Here is an 18,507-nt window from a genome sequence, read left to right as displayed (position 1 = left end):
ATTATAACCTAAATAAAATCATTCACATCAGGTAATGTCTTGTGCTTTCCTGTCTTGTATTTAAGTATCTGAGCCGCTCAGCTCGCTTATGCCACTGCACGACCTGCACAACGAATTCTACATCAGCTTAGCATTGTAACTGAGCGGCTTTGAATTTACTGTGGGAGTCGCGGTGAGGAGGAACGTGGCACTCCCGCATCAGCCACCACACCAGAGTCCTCAGTGACTCAGCTGTCATGGCCTCCATTCCAGATTCTTCAGAATCTGCCATTCCCCCTGCTCAGCCGTGGTGCTCTTCAGCTCCGCCAGCTTAGACGTGGTGCTCTTCAGCTCCACCTGCTCAGCTGTGGTGTTCTTCTGCTCAGCCTACTCAGCCGTGGTGTTCTTCTGCTCAGCCGTGGTGTTCTTCAGCTCCGCCTGCTCAGCCGTGGTGTTCTTCAGCTCCGCCTGCTCAGCCGTGGTGCTCTTCAGCTCCGCCTGCTCAGCCGTGGTGTTCTTCAGCTCCGCCTGCTCAGCCGTGGTGCTCTTCAGCTCCGCCTGCTCAGCCGTGGTGTTCTTCTGCTCAGCCGTGGTGTTCTTCAGCTCCACCTGCTCAGCCGTGGTGCTCTTCAGCTCCGCCTGCTCAGCCGTGGTGCTCTTCAGCTCCGCCTGCTCAGCCGTGGTGTTCTTCTGCTCAGCCGTGGTGTTCTTCAGCTCCGCCTGCTCAGCCGTGGTGTTCTTCAGCTCCGCCTGCTCAGCCGTGGTGTTCTTCTGCTCAGCCGTGGTGTTCTTCAGCTCCGCCTGCTCAGCCGTGGTGTTCTTCAGCTCCGCCTGCTCAGCCGTGGTGCTCTTCAGCTCCGCCTGCTCAGCCGTGGTGCTCTTCAGCTCCGCCTGCTCAGCCGTGGTGTTCTTCAGCTCCGCCTGCTCAGCCGTGGTGTTCTTCAGCTCCGCCTGCTCAGCCGTGGTGTTCTTCTGCTCCGCCGTGGTGTTCTTCAGCTCCACCATTTTGGTCCTCTGCTCCGCCTACTCCACCGTGGTGGTCTTCTGCTCCACCTAGTCCACTGTGGTGGTCTTCAGCCCCACCATGTTGGTTCTCTGCTCCGCCTGCTCCACCATGTTGGTCCTCTGCTCCGCCTGCTCATCCGTGGTGTTCTTCTGCTTCACCTGCTCCCCCGTGGTGGTCTTCTGCTCCACCATGTTGGTCTTCTGCTCCACCATGTGGGTCTTCTGCTCCACCTGCTCAGCAGTGGTGGTCTTCAGCTCCACCATGTTGGTCTTCTGCTCCGCCTGCTCCACAGTGGTGGTCTTCAGCTCCACCATGTTGGTCTTCTGCTCCGCCTGCTCCACAGTGGTGTTCTTCTGCTCCACCTGCTCCACCGTGGTGTTCTTCTGCTCCGTCTGCTCCACCATGGTGGTCTCCAGCTCCGCTGTGCTGGTCTTCTGCTCCGCCTGCCTTGCCGTGGTGGTCTCCAGCTTTGCTGAGGTGGTCTTTATTCCCGTCGGCTCAGCCCTGGCTCTCTGGTCCTCCTCAGTCTCCAGTTCCGTCACACTGGCCTGGCCCTCCATCCCTTCCCCTGATCCGCCTCTGCTCCACCTCCCTCCATGTGTATGTTTGTTGAGAATTAATATTATATTTTAAAATTGAATTTAAAAGAACAGCCTACTTCAGGTCAAGGAAATTAACATTAATACAATTGCTTTCATTAATTGAAAAATATATAGCCTAATGTAAACTCTTCAAAAACTTTGCACTGTGATTGGCTGGGCGTGAACATAAACAACTTGTAGTTTCACGCTAGAAATGAATTAGGGGCCGTTTACACGACACCGTTTTCAACTAAAAACAAAACTTTCTATGTGTTTTGGCCGTTTATTTACATAACATCAGAGTTTTGGGGGGCTAAAAACGGGTTTCAAACTGCAAGTTTTTGAAAACGATATAGTTGGTCAAATAGTTGCGTGGTTCCTTGCCACTGTTGCCTTTGGCTTGCTCATTTGGGGATATTTTGGGGATATTTTGGGGATATTTAATTTAATTTTATCAATCAATAAATTCCTCTTGAAACAAACTTTGTTGTATTATTTTAATTTAATACTGTGAAGCTGCTTTGATACAATCTGTATTGTGAAAAGCGCTATACAAATAAACTTGACTTGACTTGACTAGTTATCGTCTCCATGTAAACTACAAAAACACAAATTTGTGAAAATGGTAACGCCATGAGCATGCATACGTGTTCAGTCTAGGCATGTAGTGTTTCTTTACAAAGTGACATCGGAATTCGTTTTGACAATGATGTCGTCTGTACAAGAAAAATGCAGAGGAAAAACATTTCCGTTTTTGTACGTAGGCCTACGTAGTTGACAAAGCTGCGCATATACAGCTTTCCGTCGTTCCATAGTAGACTTTTTCTACAAATATACTGCTAATAATAATCCAAGTAATGTAGGTCTTTCTAATTCTTTCTAATTTCACATCGGAAGGTCACATTCACGCGCGCTCTGACACTGAATCCTGTGTGGAGAGAACATGAGTTGTGTCACGTTTCACCTCATAGAGCTCTGGCTTACTGTGAGTATTATAAACCTCACCAAGTCGTGTCTCACAGGATATTTGTACAAGGACATGTTCAGCATAAATCAGCAGAGTATCTTATATGTTATAATCTTGTCATATACCATGATGCATGAACCTGTTTGCAAAATGGAGCTACAGTGCCATTGTGTCTCCTCTTGAAAATGTCATCATGTGCTTCCATCCCATTTAGAGGGAGTGATAATCCCGTAATAGTCTCCCTGCTCAGCTGTGCAGACTCCTCCCCATTCAATTAATTTGGGACTAAAATGTTTCCTGTGCTATCAGCTTATAAATATGCAGTCACTTATCAAATCATGCTTTAAAAAATTATAGTGTTATAAAGGTGATATTAGGGATAGTTCACCCAGAAATGAAAATGGCGTCATTTACTCAACCTCATGTATGCATTCTTTCCTCTGTGGAACACAAAAGAGGATATCTTGAAAAATGTGCAATGATTGTTGTTGGTTTGGATTGGGTTGGGTATGGGTTTGATGATGTTTTAGGCCCCTGTGACTTATATGCTCAAAAACCAATGAAACATCATTCAAAATATGTACAACTAAAAAAGGAGTCTATTTGGGGAGATCTGTGGTCAGATTTATTTCTGTGAATTGCATATAACCTGGAGATGAGATCATAGTTCATCTGTTTGTTCATTGAAAGCCCTTTCAGTGAATGACGTTCACCATTAAATGGACAAGATAAAGACAACTTTAAATAATAACAGGTGCAAAATATTGAATTGCAATAAAAATGCTCTGTTGATTGGACAAAATAAATGTATAAACAAAAACATATTAATCCATACATGTTATCTATTTTGAGTACACAATAATGAAATGATGGAAGTTATTGTTTATTTTACATAGTTTATTCATTGTGAGTATAGACACCTGTGTCTACATACAGTACCTGTATTTATGAAACAAACGCTGGTTAGTTTGGAGATGATAAGACCATAATGTTTGGTATATTGACACATAAAGGAGGATAGCAACCCTTGATGTCTTTTTTTAGAAAGTAGTGTCAAATAGTTTATGACTGTAAACAACCAAGATGACATGTAAAGAAACAAATAATAATTTTTGAACTCATCTAAACTTGTACGACCATGAATGAGAAAATGTCTATAAAATAATTGCAACAGAAAAATGAATTACTTTGTATCATCATCATTTCAGATCAGACAGATTTTGACCTTAGATTTTATCAGTTGTTCTTTTGGCCGAAGAATTATTATAATTTTTTTACTGCTTTGTATGTGTTATATGTATAATCCAGATACTTTCTATGAAATTAAAGCTACACATAAAATTCAATTGCAATATAATGCTTTTTCAAGACTAATCTTCTATAATATGTCAAATTTTAACTTTTCACTCACCCAGTGGTCCTTTAAACATCACTGTACCAGGCACCATTAGCACATAATCCAACCATAAATTGACCCTCTTTAATCCCTTGCTGTATGATCAGCTCTGTGTAAAGAGCATTGTGATATTGTATGCAGACTTATTGCATAATTGCCCATACAGCTGGACTCATATACTGTCAACAAAAGTTCTATAAAATCACGTTTTTGCCATTATGAAAATATGTGCGATAAATACCTCCACGGAATCCAAAGCTTTCATACATCAATTGTATTCTTACAACATGTATTCAGTTCCACTTTCACTTCTGCTAAACTATCCAACAATTTTCATGAGTAAATCATATTTACTGCAATCCTCTTTCACTTTTCCGAGAGTTTTTTAGTGGCTCTTCCTCCCCTTGTCGAAACAGCCAATACACTGTAAGAAAATATAGGGCAAAACATGCGATGAAGTCATAATAAAATGCAGCAACCAAAAACACTATCAACAAAAATGTGTATCCAATCACCCTTGACATATTATCATAGGACAGAAACTCTTTCCACCACAAGACATTATGGGGAATGACATGCTCATTCCTAATCACTAGGGGCAGCGTAGCTCTTTCAAGCTCCATAATGTACTCAGTATTTGTTAAATCTTCTAGGGAACTATTCAACTGGTCCTCATCCACAGACTCGGAGATTGAAGGCATAGCTAAAGGCCTTCCTTTACTCATTGAAGGTCTTTTGCCGTAACTTCCACTCATTGTGCCTTCTCTGAACACTGACTGTTGTGAATTCCTCAGACTGATCATGTACAGCTCCATCTCGTCATCAGTCTGCGATTCTGTTGAGGTGTTGTCGTCAACATTTTCAAGATCTCTGTTCATTGAGTCTTTCGCCAGGCAATCCATGTTTTCCAGCATGTTGTTCACATCATCAGTAGTGTCCCGGTCACTGTTCTCACTTCCACAACACATACTCTCTTCTTTATCAATAAATTCAATGAGGTCCCAATCATTCTCCATAACTTGCGTACTTCCACTGAGTTCAATATCACTCTTTTGAGATGATTCTTGCCAAGATGAAGCAGTTTCCTCACAAATCTCTTTGTGCCTATCCTGTTTTTCTGAGTCCTCAACTCCACCTAGATTTTCTATTTCCTTTAAGTCAATGTGATGTTGTGGAAATGATTTAACATTGCTGGTACTAATGATCTGCTTCTGTTCCTCAGAATCTCTTTCAACAGACAGCAAATCATCTGCATCTACTTGTTGTTTATTTTCTCTCTCAGTTTCCATTGCATCCAAGTCCTCGTCATCATCTATGTATTTCAACTCATCTTCAATGTTCATTCCCCCTTCTCCTGCACCTTCTTGTTCTTTTGGTTCTTGGTCTTTCTCCTTTTTGTCTTCTTCCTGCTTCTCCATCTGCTTTGTTTGATTTCCATTTCCCTCTTCATAATTTTTCATTTTGTGAATTTCCTCTTTAATCACTAATGTGTTATGTTCTCCATCAAACTCAATCATGCTTGAGCTCTCTGTCTCTGAAGTCTGTAAAGCAAAACCGATTAGCATTTGTTCCTTCTTTTCATTAATTTGACAGCTCTCCAAAGTATTGCTCATATTTATCTGTGTGTTCCCCAATTCTGCATATGGTTCGGTTAGCATGGCTGTTGCTAAGGGAGACAATTCTTCAGGTTTTTCAATGTTCAATCTCATCTCACAGCAATCCGGCTCTGATTTATCATCAGAGGAACCCAATATGATCTCTGAAGTAGGGAGATTTGTGGGGTCTTCTGGAGATTGGGCAAGAATGCAAGAAGGACTGTTTGAATACCTTGTTTGCGCTAATATATTCTCCTCTTTATTCCCCTGGTTTTGTGACATTTCGATTTTAATACTAGAAATCTGATTGTCCACAGATAAAGAAGTTTTTAAAACTGATGTGGGTGATGAAGGATGGATCTGTTTAGGTAGGTTGTCAATACCGGACTCTATTGTTTGATTTGTAGAGACTAAAAGTTCTGGTCCTTGTAGGGGAAATAAACATGGACTTTGGCCAAGATCACCCTGGAATGAGAATTCAGTCGAAGATAATGGTAAAATTTTACCTACAGGAGGATCTGGCTGTTCGGATGTGACTTTTGGAAGATTTGTTTCAGTAAATGCATTGTCTGGTGTGCACTTATTTGGCTCAGAAATTGGATTTTTGGTTGGGTTAATTGTAAGTTGTGAGTTTTGTTCTGTTGATTCTTTGCAGACGCCAACACTAATATCATGTACTGTCTGTTTTGCAGAAATGCAAGACTTTGGCCAAATGTCTGTGGTCTCAGCGGCCGTGACCGCTGTTAAACTCTCATCCCCCAGTTCCCTTAATGACTTATCTACTTGTAATGCTTTCCGAAATAAGTCTTTTCTCTCTGTTTCCATGCTTTTAAAAACCCGATGATAAAGTGGGGCTACAATGGTCCCAAATGTGAAGCCATGAGAAAATGGCTGAGGCTGAAAATAGTTAGTAGTTTTCAAACTCACATTCTCTTCTGGTTTTCCGTCGCTAATATTCGTGTCCTCATCCATCTTCGAGCTCAATGCCAAACTTTTAATTCTTTGCTTAGTGTCCTTCTCAAAGTGCTCCCATGCTCTTTCAACACTCCTGCAAATAGACAAGTCAGGATTTTGGCATACAGGAAAAGACTGTTTGATTGAAACCTTTTGGTCAGTAAGGTCCTCAGTAAGTTGGCTGTCTTCCAGGGTCTCAGAAGCAGAGCATGCAATCGATTCACCACAGTCTTCTAGGGGTAAAAGTGTGTGTGCTGTGGATAAATTAGTCTTGGTGTTGATCATGGCTTCTTCATGTTGTGTAAGAGCTTGGCTATAAATGTCAGTGGAATATCCACTATACTCTATACTATACTCTGAGGGTGATATTTGGTTGCATGTTGGTGGTGGAGCAGTTTGTGTTGATTGTGGACTACATGATGTCTTCTCCAGCACTGATGCATGTTCCTGCATGCTGGTCTCTGCTGTAACTTCACTCTCTTTGGTCTTGGTCCCTTGTTTTTCTTCTTCTTTCTTAGCAAAGCGCTCCTTGACTTTTGCTAATCGCACAGCCCTTCTTTTGCTCCTTCGGCTGCGGATCCTGCTTATTTCCTCCTGTTTACAAAGAGGTAGATGTGAAATATACTGAAAGGAAGACTATCTTCAATAAATCAATTTAAGTAATAAAATATCTAAAGATCTATTAGGAGTACATTTTCAACTTTTAAGATAAATTGACTGAGACGTTGACTTGGAATTATACTAACTACATAACATTATGATCTAAGAGTGACCCTGAACAGCCTGACCTATCAAGTGACAGTACATAATGTTACTCTAACATTTGTCAACGCCTGACAAGTGAATGTCACCAGTGACCACATGACATTCATAAAGAGTAGCGTGTCACAGCCCATGTTTTATCAAATGTAATACAATGTTCATCCTTGTTGTCACTATATAATATTAAACATCATTAAGTGACTATGAATTAATCTTTGGTAAATTATAAAAATGTAGAAGTGGAACTCACCTCTAATTCCATGCTTTCCTTTTCAAGTTTTTCAGAGTTTTCTTTTAGAGATTCTGGGCTAGTGGCCTTTAGATTTATATCTAAGGAAACAAAACATTTATTTACCAGAATTTTGCAGTTTCCAAATCTAGTTGTGAGTCATTTTTGAGGAGGTCAGTTACCAGGAAATTCCTCATTATCTGTTGCCGCAACAGTTGAAGCAGAGACATTTGGGCTGGAAAATGACACACAAAAAAATATAAGTGATGTAAAAATTATATATGTGCTTAAGGAGTGGGGGAAAAACAGTATGAATATTGTTCCTTAATTCATTGGTTGCATCTTTAGTATTGTAGTTTTATTCATGTATTAACTCTTAGTTATCAAGTTTTTTAGTACACTGTAAAAAAATTATAGGATCAATAAGTTATGAAAACATCTTTTTACATTGCTTTAACTCCTCAAAATAAGTTAAGCAATTTTCAACTTTTTTTTACAAGTTATACAAGATTCAACTAATTTTTTAGTCAGTTTAACATAATTAAGGTTGAAATTGACTTAGACATCCAAGTTGATTGTACTTAAAAATTTAAGTCAACAACTTTTTTTTGCATCATGGATAATTTCTAGTAATATTTTGGAAATATTTCATTTGACATTCTTTGCCATGACAGATGTGTTGGAGACCTCTCACCTGGTTGTTTTTAGACAGCTTTTTCTTCCGTTTTCACTCACATTTTGGGGTTTCTCCTTTATTTTTTCACAGCAAAACAGAGAGTAATTCTTTTCATTATTGTTTGCCCAAAAAGTGCCTAAAGATGTGTCATATCGCAAACAGAAGTCAACCCTCACACCCTCTTCTCCGAATGGGGGTACCAGTGTGATCTTAAAGGAGAAACAATCCGTCCCACTTTTGTTTGACCCAGGTACGTACTCTGCCAACAGATCAAAATGACTTCTCCATGAATCTAAAGAAGTGCGTACATAGACCATCTTATCAAAACACACATCTAGCACGCGAACGATTCCTCTTAGGGTTGAAGTCCCAGAAAGCAGCTCCAAACTTTCCAGTTCCAGCTTCTGCTCGTGAACCCGCAGGTCTAGCTCCTCTGCGGTCTGCGGAAGAGTGAAGAGAGGAAGAATGTAATACTCCTTATCTTCATTCAAGTCACTCTCCAGAGGGCCTGATGGTGCAGTTACTCCCCGAGAGTCAAACTGTTTCACTGAGACGAGACTCAAACCGAAGGCATCAGCAAAGGACACTCTTCGGCTGCTTGAAGGGGGAGGCAGGGAGTCATCAGAGGACACTGAACTCCGTCGTCTTGGTATGGGCGAAGTTTTGGGCTTGATCCCTTCCAGACCCAGTGATTCCTCATCCTCATCCCAGGGGAAGGTTGCTGGCAAACTCAGGAGGTTAAAGCTGGCCCCAATGGGGCTGTCCAGCGCTCCCACAGACTCCATCAGGCAATGTGGGACAGAGCAAGAGAGGAACTCAGCCGGTCGGCCAGCAACTGACATGCTGTGACAAATTATGGAATCAAGTTACATTTGACATTGTAGGGAAAAGCCAGCTCTATATTTAGGGCAGAAACATCTCGAACTATGCAGTCAGAGCTCAGGGGAGCAATGAAAAAATACGTCACAGACACACTTCAAACAAAATAACATTGTTCCGCATACACAGACACAGCAAACATATCATTGTCTTTAAGGAGATGATCAGGTTTAAAAAGACATGAGAACGAGTAAATTATGGCAGAATTAAAAAAATTTGGGTGATCCTTTTAATCATTCTAGTCAGTTGTAGGCTACACATGCTAAATCGCTAAATATAAGCATGTGCTGTTTTAAAGGCATAGGCTTGTGGTCATTCATAAATATTCATGTAAGTATAGGCCTATTTGTCTAAATTTATACAAGCACTTTCTCATAAAATGAGAGTAATATTGTACAAAAGTATGACTTATTTTTAACAAAACGTTCTCTTTTGCTTATCAGTGGTAAACTAAAACTCTGTTTTTGTAAGAGACTTATATTTTGTAACAGAAACAGGAAGCTTTGGAAGCGTATGAAAACCACTGAGTGGAACAACTCGGTTTACTTCCTTTATAGCTATGGCTTTCAGAAAGCACAGATCATGGGGATTTTTTAAAAAGTACTAGGGCACCAAGGAGAAACAAAAGATAGAGTAGAGGAAAAGTCATTTCTGTCTTGCAAACCACTTGAGATACAACGAGATTCTTGTCACTAGACAAGCAAACTTCCCTGTCCTTCTTTGCCTTGCTTGTTTGTAAGAGCCATACTCTCTTCTGCCTCTGGACAGCTACATTACCTCCATCTAGAGGCACACTGAGGAAATGTTTTCCCTGCTTCAAGATTGACGGCCAGAAGTTGTTCTCCATGGGGATACTCCAACTACCGAAGATGCAGAGTGATGTAACTGGAAGTCTGATGAAAAGCTTGCTGGAATCCTGGACCTGACACCATAATTCATTATCCAGTACGTAAGTGAATTCCATTTGGAGAAGATAAATGGATGGGTTTCTAATTCTTACTGTTTACCCCTCACTGGACTTTCTGAGTTAACCTTTTTTAAATTCTCTCCTCTCAGTTTGAGTTTCAATTCACTGAATAATGTTAAGTTCACTAATAAAAAAAAAAAAAGTTAAATATTTAATTTAGCAAGGTCAGGTTTTATTCAAACTATGGCAGAATACAGTGTTTCATTAGAGAATCATGCAAGGTAAATAGCATTATAGTAGCATATTATGTACACTTGTTGTATTTTCTTTAACCTTTAAAGTGAATAAATGTTTTTATTTTGTCAAAATGATGATGATAATGTTGTATACATAGTACAATAGTAAAAGGAAAATGTTATAGTTCACTTTACATTTGTTCACTCTCACAAGCCTGTAATATAATGTGTGGGTGAAGAGTGAAATGAATGAAATCCATGCTGAGTCAAATCTATTTTTACTAAGTTACCATAGCTTTAGATGCATTTGTTTTCTTTAAAATCTGATGATGGGTTACATTGAGACACCTCTATGTTCTTAATACCTAAAAAAGAAACAGAAAAAGACAAGGCAGGTTTTAAATATTTCACATTTCTTTGCAATAATTTAAGAGTATTTAAAAAAAAACATTTATCACCTGTAGAAACTCGGTTTGAAGGGGCCGTATTTGTTCAAGCCCATGTATTTAGCTTGATCATCGGTGAGTTCAGTCAGGTGTGCGTCAAACGTTTGAAGATGCAGGCTTGCAACATACTCATCTGGTACACAAAATAGTGAATCAGATGTCATTTTCATTCATACATGATTCAATGTTTCATGAAATATGGAATTCTAGAAGGTGCCTCTTGTCCATTGCATTTTTTTACCCAGTTTCTTGGGAAGAAGGTAGACATCTTGCTTGTAACGGCCCTCGGGGGCATTAAAGAGCTCGATCAATGCCAAAGCCTAGAATGTAAACAGAAAACTAAGCATGTAAACCACTTGCCCAGGTCCATGCTTCCCATGTCAATTGCATTCTGTTGTACTGAATACAAATGTACTTTAAAAAGTTGTATTGTTTCGTCCAGCTAGTCTTTAATGTTTAGGCTAAGTAAGAGTGGAAGAACTTCAGCCTTTAGGCTATAAAACCTCATTTAAATTAATGTGTTAGCAAACTGCGTCATACCTGTGCGGTGGCTGTGATGGAAAGCACGCATATGGGTACAGTGGAGGAGCTTAGATTAAGGACACGGCCCTGGAATCAAACGGGGTAAAACAGTAACCTTGCCATTAACGTTAACGACCAATATGCCATGAGGGTTGTAACCAAAAAATATAGAATATAACTAAACATGATTTACATGTAGATCCTTTGCTGTTCCAGGAACATGCCTTTCGTGTCTTACGTGCATTATATTTCTCATAGTATTCATTCACCTCAGCTAGAAGAACAATTCTCTTTCCGTCAGGCCAAATAATGTGATCCACTTTGGCTCTCACATGCTGCCATGCTAACTCTGGGGTTCTCAGACTGGTCTGAAAATTCAACATATAATACAAATGACAAGAAATGGAAGCAAATTAAATTACAAGCATTCAATTGTCATCACTAATCGTGTATTTTATCATGTCCTACGGCCACTTACAACATCGATTTCTGTATTAGAGCGTCCCATGTTGCAGACAATGCAGCCATTCTTCATTAGGTCCATGTGTTCCCTCACAACAACGTTTTTGTTTCCTGTGTAGAGTTAGTTATCATAGCAAATAACATTACTAGTACAGTTATGAATTGTTTTATTAATGATATTGCGCAACTTGCCTGTGCAGGTGATGACAATGTCCACTTGGCTTACAACATCACCTAGTTTGGCCAATCGTAAGCCATCCATGCTAGTCAAAGTAGAATTGGCTATCAGGTGTGATTCTGTGGAAAATTTATGTCATGCTAACTCTCTGGAAAGAACTAATGCTTACCATGCTTGTAGGGCACAGATGGGGTCGATTTCGGTCACATACACAACGGATCCCATCGCTTTCAGAGCTGCAGAACAACCTTTTCCCACCTGTGGGCATTAATATTTACATTTACACACACAAAACAGAGGCCAATACTAAACTAATGCAGGTTACAGACACTGTTCTCAGGTAGCATATTGACAATAGAAACAATAATTTATGTGTATCAGGAACTGTACCTCTCCGTATCCACATATAGCCACCTGCTTTCCCCCAAACATTACATCAGCGGTCTTTTTAAGACTGAGAGTATAGGAATGAGACAGAAAGTAGACTTTAATAATATAAATACTGATATTTTAACTTTTCTAAGTAATTTAGGATATATACATACTGTGTTGTGTTGTGTGTGTGTGTGTGTGTGTGTGTGTGTGTGTGTGTGTGTGTGTGTGTGTGTGTGTGTGTGTGTGTGTGTGTGTGTGTGTGTGTGTGTGTGTGTGTGTGTGTGTGTGTGTGTGTGTGTGTGTGTGTGTGTGTGTGTGCGCGTGTATCATCATCTTACCTATCCAGAATGGACTCCCTGCAGCAGTACAGGTTGTCAAACTTCTGTTTAGTGACGGAGTCATTCACATTTATGGCTGGCACACATAGTTTTCCAGCTTTATTGAGGTGGTGAAGCCTGATATATGTGATGCAAAAAAATTTATTTACCATTAGCAAAGCTATAAGTTACATTGTGCAAACACCTGTGTCAGTTTGGTGCCATTTTCTCCTTAATATGGAAATAAAGCTTGGAATATACATAACTTTTTATGAATAGGATTGTCCCTTTTAATCCACAAGTGACAAATGACGAGGTTTAGAAAGTGACTCAACCTGTGAATGCCGGTGATACTTTCTTCAACAATCCCCTTGACTTTCTTGAAGAGGTGAGGATATTTCTTGTATATCAAATGTGTCATATCTCCTCCATCATCGAGGATCTAAAGAAATAAAAGGCCATTAACAAACTTCTATTTGCAGGTGAAAACGGACAAGATAAGATAACGCCATTGATTCTTGAAGGGAAAGTGGTCTCATGTCGTTGAAGTGAATCCTACCATGTTTGGCTCCCAGCCCTCCACATTTACGCAGTGATCAATACACCACCAGAAGTCATCCTCAGATTCTCCCTTCCATGCAAAAACTGGAAAATCTGCCATGGAGAGCAGAGGACAAGACGAGGTACAAAGCAAAAAAGGTAAAAAAGTAACTTGGCAGACGCCAACCACATTAATGAACAATGAAGTATTTTAATTAAAAACTTAGGTCTAATTGATGGTTATTAGACAATTAGAATAGGAGTTTATTTGTTACCTTGCTCTGCTAAAGCAGCCGCCACTTCATCCTGAGTGGAGTAAATATTGCAGGCTGCCCACCTACACTGAGCCCCTAACACCATCAGAGTCTCTAACAGCACCTGTTGAGGGAAATATAGAAAGATTTGGGGTTGGTAAGATTTTGTTAAATAATTCAATATATTTTAAAATGTAATTCATGATGGCAAAGCCGAATTTTCAGCATCATTACTCCAGTCTTCAGTGTCACATTATCCGTCAGAAATCTTTCTATACTGATTTGCTGCTCAAGAAACTATATATATATATATATATATATATATATATATATATATATATTTGCATTTTAAGAGGAACTTATGGGATATGGGAGTTGATAGGGTTTTCATGTAGGGATGCACCTATGTGAAAATTTTAATCCCATACCGATAACCGATAATTCTTTATATTTGTAAGTCAATAACCGATATATTGGCTGATAAATCTAAATCCAAATTTTTATTTAATTTTGAGAACCTGATTACAAAAACAAAAGTCTTACCATTAAAAGCCATGTCCTAAGCACACAATTATAATATTCTCATTATAATTTTATGTAGCCTATATGACAGACTTGAGCTGCACATGTTACACTTAACTGTATTTTCCAATCATATTTCAAGCAATTCAAAACCATCATGGCGAACCGTTCGCATCTGAAGTGTCTCAGCTGAAGGAAATAATCCATTATTTATTGGATTTTATATATCGGCCAACTTTTATTATCGGACCGATAACTATCACATTTAAAATGTACTTTTATTGGCCGATACTGATAGTGGCCGATATATCGTGCATCCCATGTTTCTTTTGTGCTGCTGATCTTGAATAACAGGTTTTGTTTTTGTATTAGCTTTTTTCTGTCTGGACGATATACAATCAAAATGATATGAAGAGATTGCGGATGACACTTACAGCTGTCTGGGCTGTGACGTGGGTACATCCCACTATCTTAGCCCCTGCCAATGGTTTTTCTCCTTGAGCAGATTTTCTTAAGGTCATCAGCGCAGTCATCTCTTCAAAAAAATAAAAGTGCACATATTGTACATTAATTATATTTATTTTTCACATTGCTGGTTGCATATGCATATGTGTATTTCTTGCTTATATGTGTTAAACCATATATGCCCACCATCCTCAGCAAGCTCTATCTCTCGGCGACCATAGTCTGCCAGCTTGATGTTTTTGACGCAGAAGTCCCTGTTCCCTTTGGAGTTAATCTGCGGCCTGTCTCGAGGAGAGACTTCATCTTCAAGATTTTCTGTATCTGAGTCCCCTTAAAAAAAGTGAGAAACTAAATAAGAAAGGAAACTGGAATCACGGATTGTGATGAAAATACAAAGAATGACTAAAAACATTAAAATGTTCCAGTTTGAATTAGCCGGCATCTACCTGAGCTGTTGCTGTCTGTAGAGGATTGAGAAATAGAGTGGGACAGTGAGCGACGGCCCGTCTTTGTTAATCGACTGTTGAATTCTCGCGTCTGCTCAGGATACTGGATTTGCTAAGGAAAAAACAATTATATGTATTACCAGTATATCTTTATATATATATATATATATATATATGTATATGTATGTGTATGTATGTTTTGGAGTACTGCAGTTATGATTAGAATACTACATACATTTTTTTTATATATATATACAGTATATATATATTTTTTTTCTTTTTTTTTTTCTTTTTCTTTTTTTTTTATCATAAATGCAGTACTCCAAAACATTTTGATTTCTCAGTATTGTCAACTTTTTTCAAGTTGAGAATATAAATACTGATATTTGAATGCAAATGTACCCATTCATCCTGCCGAGAACCAAAATCTAAAGGAGATTTCTCAAAATAACAGAAGCATTAAAACTATTTATCTTAAAGTAAACTCATATCTAAAAGTAGCAATATTAGGACTCGATACATGTGCAGAAACGTAGATGGTTTCAAGTAGAGGCAAGAGATCTTATAGAGACCAGTTATACAGTAGCTATTACTTGCTTACTAACTTACACACTAAACAAACAAAGGAAAACTTTAAATTAAACACGCCATCATATTTATTAATTTGTTTGTTAAGGTTTTTTGTCTTGTCTTTTGGCAAAATGCATGTATATTTAAACAAAATTGCGTTCTCTGATAAAAAAGTGAGCTCCAGGTAAAATAAATCTTCACTCTAGGGTTAGAAATGTAAATGATTGTATTCAATAAACCAATAACACCACTCAATACAAAATGTCTCAAATGAATTACTACAAACTTCTACAAATCGCAAAAATGTACCACAAGCATCAGTTTCTTATGACCCACTTCTAATAAAAAGCAAATTCCAACTTCTGTCTAAAGAGATTAGAAATACCTTGAAGTTAAGAGATAACACAGCATCTTTTGATTCCCTGTTTTTAGTGAGACTAACCAGGCTGTAGACTTTCCTCATGGTGTCGGATCCGCTTGAGAAGTGCGTAGAAAAACTCCCACGTTGGCATTTAAAGGCTGAACCACAACAGTTATTGTTGTGCCATAATGTTTAATAAGCAGGCTAGAGAAGCATGGATCCACTGTCAGATGAAATCCTACACTGTGAGAACAAAGCCTTTACAATGAGTTCTCTCTCTGTCAGCTCACGCGATTCGACAATGATTAAAGTCGGTGAGGTCACAAAAGTTCCTACAAGTCATTTATTAATTCTGCCCCAGTGCCACTGAGCTGCTACTGAATTAAGTCAAGTGCACTGGTCTGTGTTCAGCCCTCTGTTCAGGGTTGTTAATGATGATCAAGAACTGGTCATTTGGTTACACGTCATTTAGCAGGAAGGCATGTTTGATCCAAAATGACATTGTGTTCTCTTTCTAAAGGGACAGTCCCCTTGGAGCAACCTGGGGTCAAGCATCTCGTTCAAGGGCAAAATGGAGGTAGGGCGACTCAAACGGACCTCAGATTTCCAGGGTTTAAATCCACCATCTTTAGGTTACCAAACTTATGTACTCATACCTCGTGTGGTATAAAACAGCCAGTCCCCAATTGCATACACTAAGTGTTTATGGATAAAATAGGGAAGTTAATGGCTCTCAGATTCAAAGCGTACCCTTTCCAGTGTTTAAAACCAGAACATTTAGGTTACCAAAGCCTTGTATGAAACAACCAGGTCGCTTCAGAGACAGTCACCTTGGCACAACTTATAGCGTCAAGTGTTTAAGGACAAAATGGAAGTAAGGGAACTCAACAACTCTCAGATTCATGGGTCTCCAATTCTGTGCAATGACCAACACAAACAATTTCAGAATCTGAGATATCACCGGAAATTGAAGTGAATAATTCCCATTGAAGCAACCTTGTTGGTGGACAAAATGGTGCTAAAGGTCCTCACCGACTCTCAGATTCTCCTTTTCCCAGGTTTAACCTCAGCACTTCTATCCATTCCAATGTCCAGCACAGACATTTGACCCCTTCTAAATCTGGTACGCAACAGGAAATTGATCGTTCCGTTGCTTTAAGGACATTCTTGTTAAAGCAACCTGGGATCAAGCGCTTTGGTGAAGGACAAAATAGTGGTAAAGTGTGAGATGCCAGAAAGGTTTGAAACAGGAAATTGAATGCAGTATCAAGTTTACATGGTAGTCTTTCCATACATTATAATACACAGCACTAAACAATACCTTAACATCTTTTGTAAAAGCACTTATTCAGCCCCGGTAGCACTTACTTTTTTTGTTCTTGGCGCTTCGTTGACCGCTCCATCATTTGTATCGAACACTTCCTCGCTGTTCTGCATTGCTACGAGCATAGGCCGCCTGTTGGTCGCTGCCTCCAGCATTCTCAATAACTTGGAGCTAATTGTTGGCAGTTGTGAGGAATCTCCATCTTCTCTTTCCAGAGATGAAGAAATTGCAGCTTCGCCATTATTGCTGCTCTCTCCTATGCTTTCATTGTCTTCCAATGGTGGAGCTGGAAAGTCAATCTCTGGTTCAGTGTTGAGACTGCTGTCCATTTTCACGTGTTTGGTTGAGTGTTGAAGTTACAGACAGTTGCTCTTTTAAACAGACGTGGGCCGTAAAGATGTATAAACATTGCCTTCGTAAAAACTGATTGTGGAAACAGAGGCTGTGAATGACATGGGGGTAGAGGAGGGTTTTCAAGAATCTTTGGGATTGGTTTACTATTCTGTTTGATGCTGTTAATTTTCAGACTATCATGAAAGTATAATGTTTGAGGAAAGATTTGTTTACAGGAAACTCGCCTGTTGTGTTGGCTAAACACTGACTGAAATCATCTGTCTCCTGAGATTAAGGTCACCCCATTTAACAGGTTTTTACTTCTGTTTTAGTTTCATTCTGAAGTGTAGCTACAAGCTAAATGTTCATTGCTAACTTCTAACAGATTTAAGATTGAGATTTAAAAAAACAAAAATAACACTGACTGATCCTTGGTGGTTGGCCCTTTTTATGGCACCTTTTAAAGGCTTATTGATACTGTCATAAACAACTTTTTTATAAAATGAAAGTTAATGGACAGCTGCTACAATTCTCTCCAGTTCATCATGTCCAATGAATGTAGGCCAATACTAGTGTAAGTAGGGAAAGTAACGCCGCCTTGTGGTGAGTTCATTCAGTGCTGTTTGGGACTGTGGTGGATTGTTTGCCAGTAAAGTGTACATTTTAGAAAATAAGTTTTAACATATGCATATGCACGCATGCTCTGCAGACAATCTTACTACTGTTTTTCTAAGGTTTTCTTTTTTAAAGCTGCAGTCCATAACTTTTTTGTGTGTTCGAAATGTACAAAAATGTATATAATAAGCACATCATGAATACATTTTCCAAACCATGTTTTTGCCTTATCCTGAATCACTACGGAACACCTATAATAAGTGTTTATATTCGGACTATTTTAGACTGGTATACTCCTGCGTGATTCGTCATATACATAAACAGAGAGAAGTAGCTCCGGCTACAATGTTCTTCCGCAAGACGCATGCAGTTCTGTTTATTAACCACTAGAACTGCAAAAGTTACGGACTACAGCTTTAAATAATGCATATGCTCCCATTATCATAAGCTTGGACAATTTTCCATGTTGGTATATTGCTGAATACTTCCAACAGGGGGAGCAGTCAGACAATTTAATATATACAATATATATATATATATATATATATATATATATATATATATATATATATATATATATATATATACACTGTACATACATATATATATA

The 18,507-nt window shown here is 39.1% G+C and overlaps 3 protein-coding genes across 6 annotated transcripts; all 3 read right to left on the bottom strand.

Moving 5' to 3' along the window:
- Nucleotides 1-808: 808 nt before the first annotated feature.
- On the bottom strand, nt 809-1,545 carry LOC309490014 (uncharacterized protein; the record flags this gene model as incomplete). The annotated part of the gene is made up of 2 exons (XM_082158960.1): nt 809-900; nt 982-1,545. The coding sequence occupies one exon, from the start codon at nt 1,543-1,545 to the stop codon at nt 1,033-1,035; it is 513 nt and encodes a 170-aa protein (XP_082015086.1). The 3' UTR covers nt 809-900; nt 982-1,032.
- A 1,638-nt stretch (nt 1,546-3,183) lies between these two features.
- On the bottom strand, nt 3,184-10,008 carry ppp1r3ab (protein phosphatase 1, regulatory subunit 3Ab). Of its 2 annotated transcripts, XM_082159044.1 has the most exons (5): nt 8,164-10,008; nt 7,652-7,704; nt 7,491-7,570; nt 6,452-7,072; nt 3,184-4,353 (listed from the first exon to the last, which is right to left on the bottom strand). In XM_082159044.1, the coding sequence occupies exons 1-5, from the start codon at nt 8,985-8,987 to the stop codon at nt 4,315-4,317; spliced, it is 1,617 nt and encodes a 538-aa protein (XP_082015170.1). In that variant the 5' UTR covers nt 8,988-10,008; the 3' UTR covers nt 3,184-4,314. The 2 variants fall into 2 exon arrangements, with proteins under 2 accessions (XP_082015170.1, XP_082015169.1); XM_082159043.1 differs by having other exon boundaries at nt 3,185-7,072.
- Nucleotides 10,009-10,141: 133 nt separating this feature from the next.
- On the bottom strand, nt 10,142-17,356 carry ahcyl2a (adenosylhomocysteinase like 2a). Of its 3 annotated transcripts, none has more exons than XM_082159045.1 (17): nt 16,994-17,356; nt 14,695-14,806; nt 14,435-14,578; nt 14,218-14,318; nt 13,283-13,385; nt 13,027-13,121; nt 12,803-12,909; nt 12,489-12,605; nt 12,166-12,229; nt 11,945-12,033; nt 11,790-11,860; nt 11,614-11,708; nt 11,405-11,503; nt 11,154-11,222; nt 10,855-10,933; nt 10,626-10,746; nt 10,142-10,532 (listed from the first exon to the last, which is right to left on the bottom strand). In XM_082159045.1, the coding sequence occupies exons 1-17, from the start codon at nt 17,276-17,278 to the stop codon at nt 10,526-10,528; spliced, it is 1,758 nt and encodes a 585-aa protein (XP_082015171.1). In that variant the 5' UTR covers nt 17,279-17,356; the 3' UTR covers nt 10,142-10,525. The 3 variants fall into 3 exon arrangements, with proteins under 3 accessions (XP_082015171.1, XP_082015172.1, XP_082015173.1); XM_082159046.1 differs by lacking the exon at nt 16,994-17,356 and adding an exon at nt 15,650-16,251; XM_082159047.1 differs by lacking the exon at nt 16,994-17,356 and adding an exon at nt 15,707-16,250.
- Between the last annotated feature and the right edge of the window lie 1,151 nt (nt 17,357-18,507).

This window comes from Leuciscus leuciscus (assembly GCF_965113295.1).
Source record: "Leuciscus leuciscus genome assembly, chromosome: 25".
NCBI classification, from domain to species: domain Eukaryota; kingdom Metazoa; phylum Chordata; class Actinopteri; order Cypriniformes; family Leuciscidae; genus Leuciscus; species Leuciscus leuciscus.
The sequence above is the reverse complement of the archived record's forward strand: the minus strand, read 5'-3'. Positions and strand labels throughout refer to the sequence as shown.

Coding starts and splice junctions, on each gene's coding strand:
- ahcyl2a (XM_082159045.1), bottom strand. CDS start 17,278: ATGGACAGCAGTCTCAACACTGAACCAGAGATTGACTTTCCAGCTCCA. Junction 13,386..14,217: donor ACGTCACAGCCCAGACAGCT/GTAAGTGTCATC, acceptor TTCCCTCAACAG/GTGCTGTTAGAGACTCTGAT. Junction 12,034..12,165: donor CTATATGTGGATACGGAGAG/GTACAGTTCCTG, acceptor TAATGCCCACAG/GTGGGAAAAGGTTGTTCTGC.
- ppp1r3ab (XM_082159043.1), bottom strand. CDS start 8,987: ATGTCAGTTGCTGGCCGACCGGCTGAGTTCCTCTCTTGCTCTGTCCCA. Junction 7,705..8,163: donor AGCTGTCTAAAAACAACCAG/GTGAGAGGTCTC, acceptor GTCATTTTCCAG/CCCAAATGTCTCTGCTTCAA. Junction 7,571..7,651: donor AGATAATGAGGAATTTCCTG/GTAACTGACCTC, acceptor TTGTTTCCTTAG/ATATAAATCTAAAGGCCACT.